This window comes from Balaenoptera acutorostrata, chromosome 1 (assembly GCF_949987535.1).
Source record: "Balaenoptera acutorostrata chromosome 1, mBalAcu1.1, whole genome shotgun sequence".
Classification (NCBI taxonomy): domain Eukaryota; kingdom Metazoa; phylum Chordata; class Mammalia; order Artiodactyla; family Balaenopteridae; genus Balaenoptera; species Balaenoptera acutorostrata.
In genome coordinates this window covers 81352311-81375785 of record NC_080064.1, presented here as the reverse complement: position 1 = coordinate 81375785, position 23475 = coordinate 81352311, and the positions used below count along the sequence as shown (strand labels likewise).

The 23475-nt window shown below is 43.1% G+C and overlaps 1 protein-coding gene across 9 annotated transcripts in view; it reads left to right on the top strand.

Annotated features, from left to right (window-relative positions):
- The window catches only part of TGFBR3 (transforming growth factor beta receptor 3), a 201444-nt gene that overhangs the window by 73547 nt on the left and 104422 nt on the right, over positions 1-23475 (top strand). For 8 of the 9 annotated variants that reach the window (XM_007176334.2, XM_028164997.2, XM_007176331.2 and 5 more), the window contains exon 3: positions 12410-12594. In XM_007176334.2, the coding sequence (XP_007176396.2) occupies positions 12410-12594 (185 nt within the window). Of the gene's footprint in view, positions 1-6491; positions 6585-12409; positions 12595-23475 lie in introns of those variants that run through there. The other variant, XM_007176335.2, reaches the window with a different exon arrangement.

The window sequence follows — 23475 nt, the reverse complement described above, 5'->3', positions numbered from 1 at the left end:
GATAGCTCTGTTTAGATTTTATCCTTTCAGAAGTTGCTTATTGACCCAGGAATATCCAAAACTTTTGATTTATTGCATGGCATGTTTTAAAAAATTGAGATCACAGATTTCCCTAAATACCTTTAGCAAACCAATGCCACTTTGTTTTTTTGCCTTCGTACCTACAGTAATGTAAATTATTGGTTTAAAAGTAAAAAAAATAAAATAAAAATCTTCCAGTTGTAGAAAGGAGTTTTTGTGCATGTTAGATATAATTGCCTAGATCCCTGAATGAAATTCACTATAGAGTGTATTTCCTCTATTTTTAATGAGGCTGTATAAGAAAAGTTATGCACCTATGCTTTTTGTAAAATAACTCTTGAAATCACTGACCCTTGCTTTATAATAGGCCTCTTAAATTCAGACTTAGGAAGAATATTTTCTTATCAAAAGAACTGATTTGTTTCTTTTTTATGAGATCTTGGAAACATCACATTTTCTTTTCTACCTCGACTGCTAGGAAACTCAGAGCTAGGTCTGGTGCTCAAATGAAGTTGTTTCCTAAGTTCTTCAATAAGGTTTTGTTTTGTTTTGGTTTTTTTCATATCCACTTTTTAATTGATTGGCAGCTGAAGTTTTCTGGGCCTGTTTTTTTTTTTTTCTTTTTTTAATTTTTTATTACCAGCCCCTCAATTTCCTTTCTAGAAGTAGTTGAGTATATAAATAATAAAGGAATATATAGCATGATATTTTGGTTGGATCAGTAATTTTCTAGGAATAGAGCCCATTAAAACTGGGGACTCTGGTCAGACCTGTCTTGGTACATTAATTTTGCATCTCTGGGACCAGAAGCCAGGGCAGAACTTACCTAAAAATTAGGAGGAGTTGGAAGCAAAGGTCTTTTTACCAAAGATTTTATAGAGGCCTCAAACTCTCAGGGTGACAGTGAGGGCATCGAACTACATGGTACCAAAGTTCCTTTAAACTCTAATATTCTATGCTTCCTAATGCAAAAGGAGGTTGAGATAGGTTAAGAAGTATTTTTTTCAGAACATATTCCATAGTTGGAGAGATGGTAATAATAATTATAGTTATATGATAATAGAAATGAGTTAATCCTAAGAACAGGTTTTGTTTGTTTGATTGAAGAATTCATTACTCAACAAGTCTTTGTGAACACCTGCCTTATGCCAAGCACCATGCCAAGCACCTGGGTGTATAGAGAGTTAGCAAAAGGAACATGGTCCCTGCCTTCATGGGGTTTCCAGCTAAGTAGAAGACACACAAACACATGCCAGAATAAATGAAACAATAGGTTTATAACTAAAAGCTGATACTGGGTATAAAGGAAAAGTGTAATAGGTATGACAGGCTTATGGAGTCGCTAAATTTAATCAGGTATGAAAATGTGGTTCTGGGCCAGGGCTGGTTAGCTGGGCACAATCCTTCTGTCTTTCGAAGGTCTGTTGTCCCTCGGTCTACACTGAGAAGTCCTATCAATGGTGGTGTTTGATTGGCCCATAACTACTGTGAACCTTGGAAATTTCAGCTCCATCAATACTCCTGAGCCTTTTAGCTTCACTGTGAAAGGAGCAAGAGCACATTAGTTCTTCATAGATTTCTCTACAAACTATCAGCTGTTTCTTTCTTAACAGAAGCACCTGAGCAGCGAGCTAGCTTGCTTGAGGAAGGACTATGGTTTCGTATTGTAATTGGATTTGACGTATCACTGATGCTTGGTGATTTGGCATTCCTGTTAAGCATTCCTGCATTCCTTTAACAACCAATTGTTGAGTGCCCTGACTATATATAAAATCCTTAAAGTAAATGTAGTTTAGTTCATGGCCCAGTTTGTACATATGGCTGTAATTAGTAATATTTTGCATGGCCAAACCAAAAGTTGGTAGATTTTCCTTTTTTAATCTCTTGCCTCCTATTTATAATCAGGACCAGTGGTTACAGCCTTTGATTCAACTCCCGAACAGTTGTGGTTTCCCCCTTCCGTCCTTTCTGACCATTCCCCCACTTACAGCTTCTTGTCTTGCCACTTACCCAGACCCTGCACCCCAGCCCTAACCGAGGGCTCACCAGTCCCCGAGAATGCTTGTTGCAGCGTGTTATACCTCTGTGTTTCTGTGCATGTCCTTACCTCTGTTTTCTCCCATTTTTTTCTTTCTCATCAGACACCAGTTTACTAGAGGTAAAAGAGAAAAAAGAAAAGAAAAGGAAAGAAAATTAGTTTAGCGACTATCTTAAGTACAAGTTGAGGTCTGAGAGACAAACAAATTTGGTGACATTATCCCTCAGGGTTAATGAGGAGTGGCTTTCCAGCCCTGCAAGTTTCACTTTACCATAAAATGTTGCATTAGTAGGAATTAAATTATAATTTTTATTGGTTACGTACCTAAACTGAATTTAATATTTTGACTCCAGATCAATTATTTTCCTTTTAATAAAGAAGTATTCTTAAAAAAAAACCCTATTTTGTGTATCTCAAAAACACAGTAGGAGAAAACAGATTTCCTTTTCTTCCATCCTCCAGATCTTCAGATTTGTTCTTGGTCCCTGTGCTGAACCATTTAGGCAATAACATTCCATAAATTCTAATCTCCTCATAAATGAATTCTGTAGCCGGTTTTCCCTTCATTCCCAGCTTCCTTTAGACTTGTCCAAAAAACAGGAACGAGCGCACCATCTTATCGATGGAAAGTAAATGATGAGAAAGTTGGCCACGATGGTGCCAGATTACTGTCTTTCTGGATTGTGGGAATTCCCTGGAGGCAGAAACATGGCCTGTTCTCACCTTTGGGAGCTGTACTTCCAGATTGTGCTCAGAGAATAGGAATTTTTACCCTAATACTGAACATAGTTTTATTTTAATCCTCCCCAGGGCAATCCTCTAATTTCTGGGGAGTAATGGCTAGGGAGTAGTATGAAAACATCTTATCTTAGATATTTTATTAATCATTCTAAAAGCTCATAAAGAAAACATTTTTTCAATTGGAGGAAATATTTTCATTTATTTATTTCTCCCCCCCCAGGGGGCTTTATGTCTCTAATAGTAAGTGAAATTTGTAAAGTATTTGCATGTATAGGGTTTCATTTGATCTATGAGTCGAGCCTGTCATAAAGTAAGAGAAAGAGAGATTATGGGAATCTTAAAGACAAGGTCAAACACCTAATAGTTGGCAGACCTGGATTTAGAATGCAGTTCTTGGATCTCCTGGTCCAGTGCTCCTCCTGTACCACTATGTCTCTAATGCAAGGACTCTTCTCTTGCAATGCCCAGTGGTGACTTCTGGGACGTGTTCCTTCTGCTACCTTTTCTCTTCAGGTTATAAAAAAATATGAAACAAAACAACTCCACATCCTCACAGAGTTGGGTAAATCTCCTCTGATACTTCTCCGTTGTATAGTGGTATCTTGCTTAGATGGAAGAGTAGAGTGTCCTTTATAGCTTGGCACTTCCCAACACTTGGAGAATTTAGATTCTTAAAGAAGCTCTGCCCACTGTTTCCCTTTGAACATTTAAAGACACAACTTGAACACAGGAAGTTCTTCAACATGGTTGCACCATGATTTCAACACAACAATATGCAGCTATGCAATGGCTTTTGGCCCAAGAAGTTGGCGGTTGACTTCTTGGAAGAGGGTTGGTTTGTCAAGAGAAAGGTTTGGATTTAGATATTCACTTGGAGAATGAATGAAACTACGATAAGATATGCTTAAGGAATTGTTCTGTTTAAAAAAAAAAATCTGGCTGTTTTTTCCTGAGAAATCCACAGTACAGGTTTTAGAATGTTACACGCTCTTCTGCCTATCTTTTTCCTATCAAGGATAAGCTTCAGCCGTAAGCCAGGTTTTATTGTTGAAAAACCCAGGTGGGAGCTGTGGTAGAAGGCCCCCCTTTGGATTTTAATGGTGGTGCATTCCACAGCTCCATCCCCAAGGAGCTGTAGCTCCAGTGAGTTGTAATGTAAGATGGTATAAACACGAACATATGTTGTGTACACTGCGTGAGCTTGGGGCCTTCCAGGTGCTTTTTCCTGGACCTTTGTTTTTGCATCATATCCTGATGCTTGTCAGGTTCCCTCTCATAAAGCTCAGTTAGAGCCAGGCTGTGCTGTTGGCCGAGAAATCACCCTGGGTGTCCTTTCTTACAGATTCTTGCATCCTATGGAGGTAGAAGGGATTTTCAGCTCAGGGGCAGAGTAGGTCCTGCGGTGCCAGTCCCACAGTCTGTGGGAGTTTGTCCCTCTTCGCAGCTGACAGCATTGCGGAAGTCCCTGTGGGACAATAACAGAAACCCTTATTAGCCAATGGTGTTGTTGGAATAAAATCTCCCCACTGAAGTGTCTTGGTCCCAGACTATAATGTTACCCCTTGATTCCCTCTGCATCTTTACCACTTTTATTACAGCTGAACACACGCTCCTCATTAGTACTCTGGGTGATACGGGGAATCAGTGTGCTGGAAATTATGTGGAATAGGTACCAGATGTTTGTGTCAACTTGGTATGCATTGGTGTTTAGAATGCTTACGAATCCCATTTATTAAATGTGAAAATTACTTACTATACCTTCCCCTAAACAATAACTCTCCCCCTCCCCAACCCCCAATATTTTTCTTTGTGTTGCATGAGGTGTGATATTAATTTCTTTGGGGACAGATTAAATTTAATGTGTGTGCAGCAAATGCATCTGTTCCCAAATGCTTTGTCTGCATTTTGTCAAGTCTGAGGGCTGGCCTGCAGCCAGTGGGGATGTGGGGTTCTGTAACTGAGACTGGAATGCTATGTTGCAGCTAAAGGATATAATGAAAGGGTGAGTCCGTTTACATTTTTTTCTTTAAGTGGAATTGGGAAGTTAGACATTCATGTTATAGCCAGACCTTAGGAACATTTCCCATGTGTGCAGATAAGCAAGCATTAGTGAGAAAGAGGAAGACAGTTGGTAAAATGAGAAATGAGCTTGTGCTTTCTCATTAAATTTATGAAGTCTTTTAAGTCAACCAAAAGGTTGCAAGCGTGAACCAAGCAGTTTATTTTATTATATTTTATTTTATTAGACATGAATTAATGTCTGTGTTTGGCTAAGGCATTGGCCTGTTCATCAAGTCCTGAGGTGAAGGACTGGAGAATGCAGGGCAGAAGCAGGCAGTGCCTTGTCATGGGAAGAACTTGGATCTGGAGTCTGAGAGACCCCAGATTCGAATCCCACCCTGCCACTTACTGATGGTATGTGACCTTTGGTAAGTTGCTTAACCTCTCTGAGGCCCAGTTTCCACCACTGTAAAGTGGGAGTTTTAGCACAATCTTTACAGCGGTGTTATGAGGATTAGAAACAATACGTACACAGCATGTGGCTCAGAGAAGGTGCACGATAACTGTTTTCATGAAGAATTAAGCCCTCGCTTATCACAGGGGTCCCACCATATGCTTCAGAGTTCCTCCAGGTGGCCCAGCTGCTGAACAGAGGGCTCTGCTTGGTGAAGGAGGCCACTTGGTCAGGGCCAGCTGGTGAGTTTCTCACCACAGGGTGTACTTGAATTTGTGCTGCCTTCAGGGCAGTAAACGTTTTTACTCAATAAAAGTAACATCTTATAGATGAATAGGGGCTGTGTGTCTGTCCCAGTGGCCAAGGAGGGTGTACTGAGCAGGAAAAACAGAGTCTGACTTAAGTTGGATTCTTTTGGGAATTACCCCCAAAGAATTCTGGACAGGCCATGTACTGGATGTCTGGAATAAACAGAAATATCCAGATTGGGAGGCAACAGTGAGGAACATCTCTGGGGGTGTGTTACTGTCAGGAAGCACTTTACTGAAATATTCACCCAGCTCTGTGGCTTGCAGCAATTTACTTATAGTGGGAATAATATCCGTTCTACCCACTTCACAGAATTTCTGTAAAACGCTTTTTAATTATAAAGTACAGTGCAAGGTTAACAGGAATGTTGCTTATGAATATTGTTGCTTTCAACCAGCATTTCTTTTTTTTGGCTGTGTTGGGTCTTCGTTGCTGCACGTGGGCTTTTCTCTAGTTGCAGTGAGCGGGGGCTACTCTTCGTTGCGGTGCGCGGGCTTCTCATTGCAGTGGCTTCTCTTGTTGCGGAGCACGGGCTCTAGGCGCACGGGCTTCAGTAGTTGTGGCTCGCGGGCTCTAGAGCGCAGGCTCAGTAATTGTGACACAAGGGCTTAGTTGCTCCGCGGCATGTGGGATCTTCCCGGACCAGGGCTCACACCCGTGTCCCATGTATTGGCAGGCGGATTCTTAACCACTGCGCCACCAGGGAAGTCCCTCAGCCAGCATTTCTTTCCTCTGTCATCTGTGCCCTGTTGATTCTTACTGTGGTAAAGTAGCTTTTGCTGTGCCACTCAGCGTCATCACCAGAGCATGTGCTCACTTGCCTCTGGAGTGTGGGGGAGAGATTGCTCAGGGGAGGAGGGGCTTTGGGTTTCTAGCAGTGGCCACAAGAGAAACTCCCAGCCCTCTGAGGCTGTCAGTGAGAGCCTAGCAGAGCTCACAGGTCACCACAAAAGTGAGGACTTGAGTCAGATAGGGTTTTGGAGCATGTTTTCCTGATTTCTGAGCCTTTGTGACTGTGAGGTACTGTACTTGGGCCCCGTGGTGGTCGTGTGAGGATCACGGCCACCTGCCTACTTCAGGCTTGTGTGGTAGCGCCTGGGGAGGGGATCAACTCTTCCCAGGTGGAAGCTCTTCTAACTGGAGTTGGAGCTGGCATTGTGTGGGCAGCCCGCTGTGGACACCACCGTGAGGCCGGTGGGGAAGGATGGGAGACCAGTTTCTGGTGGCAGGCCGTGGCTGCAGGAGAGGGGCAGGAGGGCCTGGGGGCCGACCCAGGGGGTGGCAGGATGAGGCCGGGGGTGTGCTGTGCTATGGGAGAGGGAGGATTGTTACGCCACCTGGAGAGAAGGGTCTTGCCAGACCGTGTTTGGCATGAGAGGACAAAAACAGGTTTGCATTTCCTGCCTTCTGTGACATTTGAGGGTGGGGAAGCCCTGATGAAGACTTGATCCTTAGCAACCAAAAACGTCACCTCCTTCAGCTCAGGATCGATTTTTTTCGCTTTACCGTAAGATCGAAGCTTTGGCTACTAGGTAAAGAGTCGAAGGAAGAATTCTAAGATAGAGTCTCCTATTGGTATGAAATCCTTTGCACATGGATCACCTCATTGTTCTTTCCCTTTTCCTCTCTTACTCCCTTCCGTCATTAATATTTGAGTGCATACTGTGTGCCAGACATTATGCTGGGCTAAGGGATACAGCAAAAAACAGAATGATAGGGTTCCTTTATTTTGTGGTATTTGTAGTCTTTGGGTGTATGCAGACGTTAAACAAATAATTGCACAAATAATTATATAAGTATAACCACATGAAGTGCAGTGAAGAGAAATAGAGAGTATGAAAAATGTATATCTAATGTTGTAAAAGAGGTAAGAGAAGCTTCCTTGAGAGATCTGAGTAGGAGTTCATCACACCAAGGCAGAGGAAAGGGATAGGAATGGTAGGGAAAGTGTTGCTGAAAGAAACCTTGTATGTGCAGGTCCCGGTGGGAAGAAGGTTGAAGTAAAATAAAACCTGTATATTAATTAACGCAGGTCAAGCTGTAAGTGTCAGAAAACTCAAAATAATATTGGCTTGAATAAGAGAAAAGTTACATGTGTTTCATATTAAGAAAAAGAAAAACAAAAAAACAGTCCAGAGCTAATTCAACAGCTCCATGTTTATCATGACCCAGGCAACTTCTGTCTTATTGCTTTGTCTGACTCAGCATGTTGCTTCCATTTTATGGCCTAAAATGGCTGCTTTAGCTCTGTTCATCACATCTGTATTCCAACCAGCAAGAAGGAGGAAAGGGCAGAAGAGCACAACTCCTTCTTTTCTTAAGAAACTTCTTAGAAATTGCATGTATCACCTCTGGTTACATCTTATTAGCCAGAATTTCGTCACATGGCCATACCTAGCTGCAAGCATTAGCTAGAACTTCCAGTACAATGTTGAAAAGGAGTTATGAGAGGGGATGTCCTTGTCTTGTTGATCTTAGTGATCTTGATCTTAGTGAGAAGGCTTTTAGTTTCTCACCATTAAGTACAACATTAGCTGTGGGATTTTTTGTACACGTTCTTTAGAATAGAAGTTCCCATCTGGTTCTAATTTGCTGAGTTTTTTTAATCACGAATGACTGTTAGATTTTGTAAAACGCTTTTTCTGCTTCTATTGATATGATCATGTGATTTTTTTTCTTTAGCCAGTTAGCGAGATAGATTATATTAATTGATTTTCAAATGTTGCATACCTAGGATAAACCCCACTTGACTGTGGTGTATAATTCCTTGTATACATTGTTGGATTCGATTTGCTAATATTTTGTTGAGAATTTTTGTACCTATGTTCACAAGAGATATTGGTCTGTAGTTTTCTGGCAATGTCTAGCTCTGGTATTAGGGTAATGAGTTAGAATGAGTTAGGAAGTATTTGTTCCGCTGTTATCTTCTGAAAGAGATTGTAGAGAATTGGTATAATTTCTTCCTGAAATGTTCAGTAGAATTCACCAGTGAGCCCATCTGGGCCTAACATTTTTTTTTTTTTATTGAAGTATAGTTGCTTTACAGTGTTGTGTTAGTTTCTGCTGTACAGCAAAGTGAATCGTTTATTCATATACATATACATATATCCACTCTTTTTTAGATTCTTTTCCCATATAAGTCATTACAGGATATTGAGTAGAGTTCTCTGTGCTTTATAGTAGGTCCTTATTAGTTATCTATTTTATATATAGTGGTGTGTATATGTCAATCCCAATTTCCCAATTTATCCCCCCCTTCCCCTCTGGTAACCATAATTTTGTTTTCTACATCTATGGCTTTATTTCTGTTTTGTAAATAAGTTCATTTGTGCCTTTTTTTTTTTAGATTCCATATATAAGTGATATAAGTGATATATGATATTTGTCTTTCTCTGTCTGACTTACTTCACTCAGTATGACAATCTCTAGGTCCATCCATGTTGCTGCAAATGGCATTATTTTGTTCTGGGCCCAACATTTTTTAATGAAAACTTTCACTTTACAGAGATACTAGCCCTGGAGGCAGGTCTGAGTCTGAGGCCTTGAGCGACTGGGGCAAGCTTAGAAGGGTTACTTAAGTTCATTGAACTCACTTTCCTGTTCTTTACAATGAGGATAATACGACGCCTTATGGTGGTATTGAAAGGATGTATAGCACCTAGCACTGCCCAGCCTATAGTGAGCAGTTAATGGTAGCTATTTATTTACTTACTTACTTGCTTACTTTCTTTACTTACTCACTAGACCAGACTGACATTGTGTGTTGAACTGTTGAAGGCACCATGTCTTATATACCCTTGGAGGATGGGGTAGATAGTTCCTGGTTTTTTCCTTTTCCTTTCCTTCCTTTCCTTCCCTTCCCCTCCCTCCCTTCCTTCCTTCCTTCCATTTTCTTTCTTCCTTTCTTCCTTCCTTTCTTTCTTTCTTTCTTTCTCTCTCTCTTTCTTTCTTTCTTTCTTTCTTTCTTTCTTCTGTCCCTCCCCCCCCCGCCCCCACTCTTCCTTCCTTCCTTCCTTCCCTCCTTTCTGGGTCTTTTTGGCTTCAGGATGTATTAATAATATGTCGAACTTTTTTCTTTTTTAAACTTGGAGGACAAAAAATTCATCAAGGCACCTCAACAACCAACACTACTCTAGTGTGTCTAATGGTCAGGGACACTCTATACTGAGCATATTTAAACATTGACCCCAGTGGGTCTCTTTAAAGTGCAGCTCTTCTGTCACTTGATCAGAGTGCGCCTTGTACATTGCTTTCTCTCTTTTTTTGACCTTAGACTGACTTGTATAACACATGGCTGGAGCTGCAGCCCATAAAGTGGGGGTCTGCCCTGTCTTAGACTCTGGTAGGACAGAGAACAGACACTCTTAAGGTGAAGAGTGCCCATTTTCACTGCTGGGGGCATCCCCTCTCTGATTCCCTCCCCCTTTGGGTAAGACCTTATCCTCTGGTTTGTTGCCAGTGGGTTTTCCTCTCACCCAGTGTGGAGATGAGCAGTGTGGTGACTTAAGGAAGACCCTAATGGGTGATGGTGGTATGTAAGGAGGAGGGCAAGTCAAGCAGATTGCAAGCCTTTTGCAGATGTGTTTTAGGTGGAACTATAGTCCAGTCAGAGCTTTGTACATACATACAAAAATGGAACTGAAAAGTATTTTTATTTGTGCTTAATTTGTGATAATGGGAAATTCATGGCAGGAGACTGTGAAACCAATTCAGAAGGGTTTCCCAATGTGGGTAGCAATAGCTACTGCAAGTCGCCAGGGTTGATTAGGAGTAGGAGACTTCTTCTGGAGCTCTGGGCTGTGAAATATGTCACTGTGACTGGTGAGGGCAGGAGGAAGGGGTGGGGGCACCTGCTCATACTGTTTGCCGTGCTTGGGGAATTCAGGGAATCATGCGTCCAGTACCTCCTGACTTTGCTGCCGTGACATCTTCCTTCACCACCTCTGTTTCGCAGAAAGCAGCTGGGCACAGGAGAGCAATACAGAGGGTGGCAGTGATTATTTGAGAAGGTACATACTTCATTTCAGATAACAGTTGATAACTGTTATCAACCTAGATAATTTCCATGAGTTCTGAAATAGACTTGCACACCAGGTGGGGTGTCTGCGTATAGCACAGCAGTGGGGATACAGGATTGTCTGCTTTGAACTGTGTTTGCATTTTAGACCGGGGCTAATCCCAGAGAGTATTTTTATTATGTAGAAGTCAGGAAGAACTACTTGGGGTGCATTCAGGTCTTTTATCGGGTTCCATTTGGAAGGTCGGGGTTTAGGATGCTGTATGTTCAAGTCCCAGTCTCCTCAGCTAATTGAGGACAGCACCAAGCTTACAGAGGTATGTGAGGTTTAAGTATCGCTGAGTCCTTTTTATTTCTGGATGTCCTTCCCTATCAGTTCAGCTAATGTATGTCACACCACTGTAGCAATGTTTCCCGTATTAGCTCCTTACAGCCAAATCCAAGTCCCCAGAATGGGGCCCTAATCACTGATCAGAGAGGGGGCAGTTTTTTCTTTAAGCTCAATGATTCATTTAATAAATATTTTTTGGGCATTTCCTACATGTGAGGCACTGTGATGGGTGCTGAGGATACAAAGAGAGTAACCCACAGCTGTCAGGGAGGTCCCACTGGACTGGCAAAGACGGACGTATACACTGGTGGTTACAGTGTAGAAAATGAAACAGCCGAGACAGGCAGAGGAATTATGGGAGCACAGAGGAAGTGCACCTTCCTTAGTTTGGGATGTTCGTTTTGGGGGTGGAGGTAGAGCGGACGAGGAATTTGGGAAAAGGAAACAAGCTTGAATAAAGACATAGAGTGAGAAACATCATGGTATGTTTCGAGACCTTTAAGCCACGTGGGGTTCCTGGAGGCGGAGGGCTTAGGCTGGAGAGCTAGGAAGGGGCTAGATCAAGAAAGGCCTTCGTGTGCCAGGTGAAGGAGCACAGACCAGCAGTTCTCAAGGGACGGGACATAACTGCAGGGCTGGGCGGGGCAGGTCTTTGCATCTGGAATAACCATTCAGTTGAGGACCACCCTGGGTTAGGTGAACCATGTCTGTATGGAAGGCAGCTCGGAGAGCTTGAGACCAGAGGCTCCTTTCAGGAAGATCTGCAGTTGTCTAGGGACGGAGACAGTGAGGGCTGCAGGAAGTAGAGACGGGGAGGAAAGGATGGATTTCAGATTTAAGTTCTGATTGCTTAGAGGAAGCGAGAATGAGGAAGCAGGAGCCAAGCATGCCCAGGGTTCTACTTTTTCTATCTGAGGCTCTGCTCATATCCTACCTCTCTTGGGAGGATCTTTCTGACCTCTCTCAAACTTTGCTGTACAACTCTGGCCTCAGTTGCCTCTGCTCATTGCATCTTGCTTTTGTATGTTCTTAAGATTGTTTTGCTTTCCCTAAGAAGGGGAAGCACTTAAAAAGGTAGAATCTGCCTCTTATACCTTTTTGGGTGCAATTTTAGGTGTCTAATATTTATGCATAATATCATTGGGGCTTTCCACAACTTTTTCTATTTATCTCTGGTTTTCTTCTAAGAGGGGAAGGAAGAATTGAACACAGATGTCAAATGGGAGGTTTCCTCCATCCAGAGGAATACATTCGTGGCTTGTGTGTCTGAAAGGGAATTTAATCAAATACACATCAAAAGCATCCGAAAGGAATTTAAGAGATTGGGATTTTACAAGAATAGACTAGCTTTTTTTGCCGTTTAGTTCTGGAAACAACTTACCTGGAAAGGCACCTCTGGTGGGTTGGCAGTGGCTTGTATATTCAGAACAATTAATTTAATCATGGCACAATTAACTGCTGATTCTGAGGGGTTCATGTTTGTGATTCCCTCTGCAGGTCCAGAGCCCAGCGGCCAGTGTGAACTGTCGCCTGTCAACGCCTCCCATCCGGTCCAGGCCTTGATGGAGAGCTTCACGGTCTTGTCGGGGTGTGCCAGCAGGGGGACGGGGGGGCTGCCCCAGGAGGTGCACGTCCTGAACCTCCGCACTGCCGACCAGGGGCCCGGCCAGCCCCAGAGAGAGGTAGGCGCAGGTGCCAGCTTTCTGCCCACTGCCCCTAGGAATTTGTAAAGACGTTTTCCTGGATGAAGAGTCCTCTTCTTCCTTTCTGGGTTTAACGAGGATGCTCATGTATGAACATAAGTGGGGAGGAGGACACAAAGTACACTCAAGAGACAGAGAAGGATTTCAGTTAAATGCAGAAGGATTGCTCTCTGGACTGGGCAACTCTTAAGACTTCTCTCTAGAGAGATTTTTCAGCTTTTCAACTTTCCTGGTCCCCCTCCCTGCCTCATATTGGAAAGAATGTTCTTACAAATTTCATTTTTAAAACATGGCTGTGAAAAAACAAAATAAGGTGCCGTTTCTCTATTATTGTAAAATGTCTTTCTCATCTTCTCCTGTGCCCTGTCTTTCATCTTTCTTTGTTTTGTCTTGTGGACCTATTGCTCCTGCAGGATGAGTCAGAGGAAACAGAAACACTCTGGAATAAGGATGGCAGTACCTTGTATGTGCATCAAAGCGCTGGGGGTGGGTAGCTCCTTATGTTATCCAGGCAGCTTCTTGAAGACTGTGGTGGTCTTGGTGGTGGTGATGATGACCCAAGCTCATAGTGACTCAGTATTTCCTCTATCCTCAGCCCTGTTTGAAGCACTCATACACTTATTCCATGAAGTCCTATTACTACCCTCAATTTACAGGTGACAGGCGCAATGGTAACTCACTTGCCCAAGGTCATTACCATAAGAGAGAAATGGCCTCCTCTTTCTTGTGGCTCAGAAATGACCTGGGTTGTGGATAATGGTCCCCCTGCTTCTTTTAAGATAACACACAGTTGTCATTCTTTCTGTTTCTAAGCTTCTGTGTCAGAAATGTTATCACTCAGGTATTATCTCTCCAGGAAGAGAGAAACCACAATAAACCATGATCACAGTGAAGTGTAGAAAAACTAATACAGAGCAGAATTTATCTTTGAGCTTTCTTCTGGTCAGGAAAGTTAATTTCCAGAACTGTTTGTTTATGTGCCTCAACCACTCTTCTTTTTGTGGTGGCGGGGGGGGGGGGGGGGGTGGGTAGGAATAGGAGAGGCGAGGTGTCCAGAAGGAAAAGCAAACTGATTTAATCTTGTGAAAGTGTGCAGAGTTGGCTTATTTCAAAGACAAATCATCTAACCTTTCCAGCTACATTGGAAATTATTGTTAATACTCTTGGTTGCTTGCCATTGTTGCTGCAACACATATTTCAGGTCGGATTTCTTTATCCCAGTAATGCGTCTTTAATTCTTAACTTATGGGGGAGAATTTGGGTGGGAGGGAAAGGAAGGGAGGAGGAAGTGCAGTTCCTATGAAGCCTTGCTGACTCCAGCAATTCTTTAGTGGCAATAATTACTCATATTATATATGCTCTCTCAGAAGAACCAAGAAGGAAAAGCAAGTCCGAGCGATTACAGAAGCGGCAGAAATTCTGCGTGCTAAATTATGCGGTACTGTTGTTGATTCTGAAAATAGATGCACATAAGACTACTGAAGCAAAAGAAAAATACCTCAAGGAATGACAGCAGAGCTCTCCCACACTTATATGGACTGTATTAGATCAAAATAGACATGGCTGTACTGAAGATACGGAAAATTAGCTGGCATCAAGGGACGTCGTACGTTCAGTGAAGAAGTAAAGAAAGTGGGCCTGCGGGGGGTAGTCTCTAAAACTTGTTTAAAAACCTGAACAATTAAGTATCTCTCATGTTCTTCACATGTGACTCTGGAGATACAGGACTGCAGCCATGCCAACAGCTTTTTAAAATCATTTGAACTATATGACCCAGCAGTTCCACACCTAAGTGTATACGCAAGAGAAAGGAAAACATACGTCCACATAAAAACTTGTCCAGGATTGTTCACAGCAACATTATGCATAATAGCTAAAAAGTGGGAACAACCTGAATGCCCATCAGCTGATGAATGGATAAATGAAATGTGGTACATATATCCATACAGTGGAATGTTATTCAGCAATAAAAAGGAATGAAATACTGATACATGCTGCAACGTGGATGAACCTTGAAAACGTTATGCTGTGTGAAAGAAGTCAGACACAAAAGACACATGCTGTCCAGAGTAGACAAATTTATAGAGATAGAAAGTAAACTGGTGGTTGTTTAGGGCTGAAGAGCAAAAGAGAGACGTGGGGCTGACTTTATGAGTACAGAGTTTCTTTTGGGGGGACAGAAATGTTCTAAAATTAAATTATAATGATGGTTCCACAATTGAATATGAATATAGTAAATACCATTGATAAATGTCAATAAATGTGACTAACCAAAAACCATTGAGTTGTACTTTTAATGGGTGAATTTTATGGCATGTGGATTTGATGTCAGTAAAGCTGTTAAAAAACTAATTCAACCTGTCAGTATATTAATTACCCATAAAATTTACCTTAACTATACCCACTTTTTTTTTTTTAAACTAGGATTGCTTCCTCTTCCAACCTAAACCCATCCAACCCTTTCTGATATTCTCAATGGATGACTTGATTTTTATAGATATGCTATTAGATATGGTCTGTGCTAAAAATCACAGCCAGTCACAGCCAGTCAGTTCCGGAGGTTATAGTGGGAGGACCAGAGGCGGCCTTTGTGCATGTCTCTACGAAATATTAAGGGCAAATATTTTTCAAGATGAAATGATAAATGTTGTTGCTTATAAATTAGAAAAGAATGCCCTACTGGCTCCAAGCCATAATTACTTTGACTCTTATGACCGAAGTTGTTGTTTTTCATGATGTCCTCCTTAAATGTGAGGGAATTACTAAATCAACCCTATCCCCACTCCCCACCCCGACCGGCTTGTTTTGGTGCAGGATTAGCATTAAGATCTATTATAAATCATCCCTTCTCTAACATTTTACTAAATTCCTACCTCCCCGGCGCCTTAAGCTTCCTCCGCTGAGGAGAGGCTGCTGCTTTTCCTGTGTGGAGGAGGTGACAGAGCCTACAACTGGAAGTAATAACCGCAGCAGGTTGACAAGATTTGGGGAAACAGTTATACTTAATTAGAGAAACAATTTTATAGGCCAGCAGAGAATTTGTATCAGAAACATACTTGCTACAAAAATGTATACAAAGCCCCCTGTGGCAAAGCATGGTTTTGCCATTGACTTCCCTGCTGGGTTCTCATCAGGACAGCACAGACCTGTAGTTGTATTTTTCATCTGAGACCACACCTCTCATTTGTAATCATTGGTTTTGGAAACAACAGTCCTGGAAGTGAACCGGAAACTGGAAAAAGACTCTTTGGCGACAGAGGAGGGCAGAAGAGGGTAAACAGCCCTGAGAGACCAGCTTTGTCTTTTAGAATAAGTGGGGAGATATCATCAGTTTCACCCTATGAAAACCAGCTGCCTGTGCCCTTTAACTTCAAGGTAAAATGTCCCGCCCCTCCCTCACTTCCTGCCCCTACTATTTTCTGACCACCGCTCGCTCCATCCCCTGCCCCTACCCCTGAGTTCGGTCCCTCTGGGTGTTTCCTGATTCCTGAGAAGGGTTGTAGCACCACCAGAGGCTTGTTTACAGTAACATACTTTCACTAGTTGTTGGAATGGCGACAATTTTGTTTCCGATCATCTAATTTTTATTGTGACCTGCTTTTTCGGGGTGATGCTTCTCTTCTATTTCCCATCTATCTAACTGCTCGCTTATCATGAAAAGCCCTTAGTTAGCAGTACATGTGTGTATAAGAGATATGGACGTTTAAATTTATGTATTTGTTTTGACATTGAAGAAGCGACTGTTAATGGGCGTGCCGTGCCAGTGACTGGCTGTAGGGGCGGAGTGCGGATCTGGGAGGATCCATTGTCATGGGAAAGGGGCCAGGTTTAATAACTTTATCCGCACCCTTCAGAAAGCTCAGAACCCTCCATGCTTGTATGTATTTACTTATTCTCTGCTTCATTCCAAAAAGGGATTTGGGATGGGCTTACAACAATAGACATACCAAGAGTGTAAGCAGAAAAGCAAAATGAGGACAAAAGAGAAGTGCAGTTTGTTCGCCACATGGGTTATGTGGTGGGTACGACTGAGTTTGAAATTTGGCTCCAGGCTTCTCGGCAGGCAGGGCCAAATGGGATATGTGGTTAATCACACAGGTGGCTCCAAGTTACTTTTCCTTGGTACCTTCTTTGAGGACTGTGGCATACAATTGTTCCTTTCCTGGTTCTGTTTGAGGGCGGGAGAGACCACAGTTGGGAGAAAGAGAAGGAAGTAAACACATCTAAATGCTAACAGTTCTGCTTGCCTCTTAACAGCTCCTGTAGGCCCCAAATAACAGTAACAGCGACCACAGTGGTGGTGAAGTGCCAGCTGTGGGCCAGTCACCTGCCCGGCACCTGTGCCATCTCCGCCCATCCTCACTGTCGGCCGGAAAGGGAGGGAGGCCTAGGGAGGTTCACGGCAGACCCTAGGGCACGCAGCCCATCTCTGAGCCGGTGTGTGACTCTACAGTCCAAGGTTTTCCCACACGTCAGTCCACTTGCCTTTCACCTTTAGCTCTGACCTTGCTCCTAGCTATGAAACCTGCCACCCTGTCTCACTTGGCTCTACCTGTTCCACGAGGCAGCAGATCTCTCACCGAAGGTTTGGGTTTCCTGCATAGGCTTGTGATAGCTCTTTCTGATGCTCAGAGTTCCTTTTCGTTCCCTTCCTTGTGGCTTTGGGGCAGTAGTGAGGGTGTTTTTTTGTGTGGCGTTGTCTCTTTTTTCCTTTCTGACTTAGAAGATTATCACGTCAGGTGTCAGTAATTATAAAATGCAGGACTAAGCTCAGGAGCCCTTGCACTCTATGTGGCTGTTAATCCTACACTAAATGTCACCTCCCATCTCTTTTTCACAGTTGATCATTCTCCTCCCCCCACCGCCACCCCAAATAAAGCTTTCAGCTGCCTCCACAAAAAGTAACTCACCTGTCTTCTGCTAGTAATCCATGACTTGTATCCAAACTTGCTTGAACCGTGTGACAAGGGAGAACAAACACATTAAGGGACTCTTCCTGCTATGCGTGAAACGCAGGACCTTCAGTGTGTAGACTTTGCCATCTGATTTGACATCTTTTTTGCTTACTTTGAGGAATCTTGCAGTTCAGGGATTAAACATTTTGGAGAGCTCTACTACCTACCTACTTACCTATCTATCAATCTGTCGTCTTTCCCGTTTCCACAATATTAGTAGGTTGACAACTTCTCTCTTTTTGTTCCCCTCCCCCTCAGTTATTAAAATATAATGGAACAGTAGGGGTAGGGGGAATGGGTGTGTGTCTTACCTTTACCCATCACCACTAAAAGAACTGATAAAAAATTTCAAGACTGGTTTTTTTGAGAGTATACACATGAGAGCAGAAATATCAAATGAACACTAGCACACTGGTTCCCTTCCTTCTCTTATCCGGGACATTTACCCCTCTGCTGTTATTCATGAATGACTTCCCAGTGCTAGTCCTGTGTATATGCTGGGGAAAAAAACCTCAAACAAACTCAAGGCTATTTATATTTCAGAGATCTTGTGTGCAGCGTGTGCTAATAAGCAAGTGTCACAGTAAACTCACACACAGACACTATATACTGATGAAATTCAGTTACTAAACAAACACCTTCCATGTGTAAACACTGCCTGGTGTTTGTTTAAATGGAAGTTGTTTTGGAAATCACCCCAGGCTGACAGGTAAGGTTATCTTTGAACCGGCCATTTTGTCACAGACCTACAGCAGATCTATGAGAAAGTTACACCAACAACGCGGGTCACATTTCTCTAAAGGCGTTCATCTCTCTTTCTCTCTCTTTCCCTTTTTCTTTCTCTCTCTCCTCTTCCCTCTCCCTCTCCCTTTCTTCTCTCCTCTCTCCCTTCCTCTTTCCCTCTCTCCCCTCCTCCTCCCTTCCCCCATTCGTTTGACTGTTGTTCTGGAAATTATTTCATTAACTTGAAAGGCCACTGAACCTGGCTCTTACATAGGATCGGAGGCCCTAAATGAATAGGGCAGTCACATCATTTAAAACAAGTTGCCCCTTCACTTGAAGATGCTCCGTGCAGGTTAAATGATGACACCTTGCTGCGCAGTATGAAGGCGCCAGGCCAGGACTGGACAGAGGAGCAAGGCTGAGGCTAGCCAGGCCGCTAGACCTCCGGCTGCTGTTTCCACAGAAGGCAATGCAGGCCGGGTAGAACTGGCCATGCTAGTCATTGATGGTTTCTAACACGTTGGGGCAAGATGTTCAATCTGAAGCTACAGCTAACTTTCAAATGAGAACCCTCCAAAAACCCAGTCTTGGAATCTTAGAAAGAAGTGAAAGCAGAAATCAGAGCGATAATAGTAAACATCGAGATAGAGCAAATAAATGAGGACACAAGAAGAAGTGAAGAAGTTATAACGTTCCTACCAACACGCTGGTTAGCCATGTGGCTTAAACTTTGCCATGTATCACAGTAACACTGCCCTGGGAAAGCACGCCCACTGCCCCACAGAAGGACTGAGCCTGGTTGGACTCTGCCATTTTAGCATGAGGTGATGCCGGTTATGTTCCTTGCTGGCTGGGAGCTGACAGACTGAAAGAGCCTCTCTCCTTATTGCCTCTTCCCCAGTCTGGAGGAGAGGCTGCCTTGACTCCTTCTAAAACTTGTCCAGCAGCAGCATTTTCCAACCAGTGTGGTGTTTGTCTTTATGGAGGTTAGGGTTACAACCCTGAACCATACTGCTGTTGCCATGGTAACTTCTCTTGACTTGTAAAAGTTTGTATAATTTCCCAAAACTGTCGTAAGAAAATGTTTCTAACATTTTCTAGGAGCACCCTCCACATTTGAAAATGTGACTTTTTGGAGAGTATTTTAAAAAAGCAACCAACCAAAGTAAGGAGCGGGTGTGCAAACCTGAGACCACGATGTGCCGATTGGGCAAAGGCCCAGTTTGTGTTGCAGAGTACCCAGGTATCCAACTTGTATTTTCTCGTTTCCGTTGCTGATTTGCTATCTTGACATTTTATTTGAGAATGTCAATTTACTTGCTAATACCTCTGATTTAAATGCCCAAATTCTGCAGAAGAATTTATTACTTTCAAGAGTCCCACTCCTCACTGTGTTTTCTAAATATTTCTGTGGAAATTAGACACATGTTTAATTATTTTACTTTCCTTTCTCCCACAGTGAAGAGGCCGTGTATGAACTTGGCCCTGCTGATCGCCTCTCTGTACTATCTTGTTTCTCTTTTCCTCACCTATCCCACACCTTGAATGAGTGAGTCTGTGTGTCCTGCCTTTCCCTTCTTTCCTCTCTGCAGCCTGACTTCTGCTCTCCTGAACTTGTCTCTGGAGATGCCCTTTTGACCCAACTCATAGTATGCTGGGACTGGAGAGGTGCCCTCGAGACAACCTAGTCCTAACCACCTTGTAGGGCCAGGAAGTGAAGCGATGACTTTTTCACCATCAAACAAGAATTGGTGCCCGTGCTGGGCTGGACCCCAGGGACCCTGACTCCTATCGCAGAGTTCTTTCTACCGCCTAGCCTTTCCCCACTCTTACCCCTCCTCGGCTCCTTTTTCTGTGCCCCTTTTTCTGGCATCTCTCTCTGGGTTTCAGGATATTACCTTAGCTTGGTTCTCCTTCTACCTTTCCATGTGTTTTTCTGTTTCTTTCCCAACTGGTCTTTCTTCCTTCTCAGGGGTCTTGACTGAAGTGTAGTCCTTGGCCCTTGTTTTCCCCTGTCTACTCTCCCTGAGGTGGCTTGTTTGTTCTCAGGATTTGGGTTGTCACCTCCATGCCAGCAACTCCCAAAACTCTCTCCAGGGTCTCCAAAGCACCCTACCTCTTGTGTCTTACCTCAAGCTCCCTACCTCTCATGTTTTACCTCAAGCTCCCAGGTGCTTGAGCTGTGCTGTGGAGGAGTGGCTATCAGTGTGGTTCTACCTGGTGTCAGATAGAGGGCTGACTTCAGCCCTGTCGCTTCCCAAGGGTGAGTTACTTAATTCTCTGAGCCCCAGTTGCCTCATCTGTAAAATAGAGATGATAGTAGTTTTTTAGAGGGTTCACTGAGGATTGAGAGACGTCTCTCTGGCCCCCTTAGGGCTGGCGTGTGTGCCTGGCACACAATAAACAATCAAACACTACCTCTTTTCTCATCTCTAAAATTGACTATAAGAACCTTTCTAAGCCAGTCTTCTCCTTACCCCTGTGCTGGTTTACCAGTCCAACTTCCCTGTCCCATCAATGGCACTGCTACCATCTGTCTGGGGACTTTTGAACCATTCACTCAAACCCTATATTTGGTCAGTCACCAAGTTTTATTGACATTCCTCTGGAATTTCCCGAGTTTCTACGCTCCTCTCCACTTAGCTGCAGCTCCTTAACCAGTCTCCGGGGACTGGTGCCTTCAGCGTTAGGCCCTGATTCTTTTGGTTCAGCTTGTGGACCACTTCATAAAACTGATTTTCTCTAAATAATACTCCTATAATTGATTCATTCATCCATTCATTTACAGACTTATTCAATGAATTATTCATTGAGAACCTACTGTATACTAGGTAGACACTCTGCTGGATTCCTACTCATCTTTATGCCTTCAGCACTTATTGGGGGTTGAGGGAGAATAAATTTAATACAGTGTGACAAATAATATGACCATTATTTGTTATAAAATTAACAGAAGTTTGCAGGATCCCAAAAGAGGGAGTGGTAACTCTATCTGCAGGGGAGGGAAGGATCCAGAAGAGAGCATTTGATGAAGGGCTTGACAGTCAAGTAGAAGTTACTGGGCAGAAGGGAAGGGAGGCTTCAACATGCACAGAGGGAAGAGCAAAACCATGTGTGGAGGAAAGTTCTTCCTTGTACATGGTGTGGCTGATGTACAGATCAGGGAGTGGCAAACTATGGCCTTTGGGCCAAATCCTGCCTGTTGCCCATTTTTGTATGTATGTAATTTACATACCGTAAAGTTCACCTGTTTAAAGTGTACAAGTCAATGGTTTTCAGTGTATTTTATAGAGTTGTGCAACTACCACCACAATCTAACTTTAGAACATTTTTAGCACTCCCAAACTTGGTACCCATTAGCAGTCATTCCCCATGCTCCCACCCCTGCCCTAGGCAACCATTAATCTACTTTCTTTATCGATCTGAAATTCTGGAGATTTTTTATAAATGGAACCACGCAATATGGGTGACTTTTATGACTGGCTTTCTCACTTAACGTAATGCATTTGAGATTCATCCATGCTGTAGCGTGTATTAGTTACTTCATTCCTTTTTATTCCTGAACAGTATTCTGTTGTATGGCTATACCACATCTTGCTTATCCGTTCATCAATCTGATGCCTGTTTTTGTAAATAAAGGGTTTTTTTGGGGAGAGGGTAAATAAAGTTTTATTGGCACATAGCCATGCCCATTTGTTTATGTATTGTCTGTGGCCCCTTCCTCATGACAGTAGAAGACTTGAGTAGGGTAACAAGACTAACAAAGCCCAGAATATTTACAGTCTGGCCACTTGCAAATAAAGCTTGCCAACCCCTGGAATAGAGGATGGGGCAGTGATGGGAACAGTGATGGGGGTGAGCTGGGGCCTGGGAGTGGAAGATGAGGCTGGAAAGGCCGAACAGGTAAGGATTTGGACTTAATCCTGTGGATCAGTGTTTCCCCAAGTGTGTGTGGGATGTGAACCCCCTGCATCTGAATCCCTTGGAAATGCTTAAGTGCAGATTCCTGAGCCTCACCCCTGACCTTTCAGCTGAATCTACTGCCCCACAGCTTTTTCTTAATTCCATCTGAACTTCTTTCTTAACTCTCTCAATCCTGGCCATGTTTGAAGCCCACGCGTTACGTCTTAACTCTTCAGCAGACCCTTTCCTGATTCCTTTATCCGCCTCCATTTCCCTCTTTTCTAAATGTTGCTCTGAATTCCTCCCCCCCGCCCCTTCCAGTCTGAACTTCCGCAGAGTATGGGATTATATGTTTTCTTGTATTATTCGCTGCTGAATCACCTGTGTTAATCTTGCGCAGTCAGCTGGTGAGTGGATTTCTTAAGGCCAGGAACCAAGTTGGACTCTTTTGCATTGTGATATTGGGTTTTTGCATAGTGCCAAGGACGTTAAAGTATCACTGTAAGTCTTCTTAAGCTCCTCCCCTTTTCCACAGTGTACTTTTATTTGATTTCATTATATCAGTGGACTTGGTGTTTTGTCCCCAGTCCCCCTTAACTGCTATAGCTGAGCAGGTATCCTCCACTTTGTATTATGGCTTTGATTTATTTTTTCTAATTAAATCTCATGCTACTGCAATTTACTGTATATTCTCCAGATCTCTGTGTCAGCCCGTTTCTGAGTTTTTGTTACATTTTTCTTTTTCTAAAATATTTATTTATTTATTTGGCTGTGTTGGGTCTTAGTTGCCGCACGTGGGATCTTTAGTTGCGCCATGCGAACTCTTAGTTGCAGCATGTGGAAACTAGTTCCCTGCCCAGGGATTGAACCCAGGCCCCCTGCATTGGGAGGGCGGAGTCTTAGCCACTGGACCACCAGGGAAGTCCCACATTTTTCTTTACTCTTATGGATTTTAGTCCTCTGCTAGTACACTAGTTAGTCCTTTCCCTCAGATGGGTAAAAGCTATAAATGGCTTTTGACTCCATGCTACTCCCTTGGGTAGCTCATTTGAGCTGAGCCTGGTTTGAAGTTGGGCCATTGAGAACAATCTGTCCTCATGATGTAGGCGGTGATTCCTGGCCAATTCTTAATGTTGCTGGAATTAATTAAACTGATTCCTCCAATTGAAAGAGGACATTTTACTCTACCCTGTATCGTTAAATACTTAATAACTTGATTTTTTTATTTTGTTTTTTTGCTCAGTGAGCACTTAAAATATCCCTGTCTCTATAGTAATTT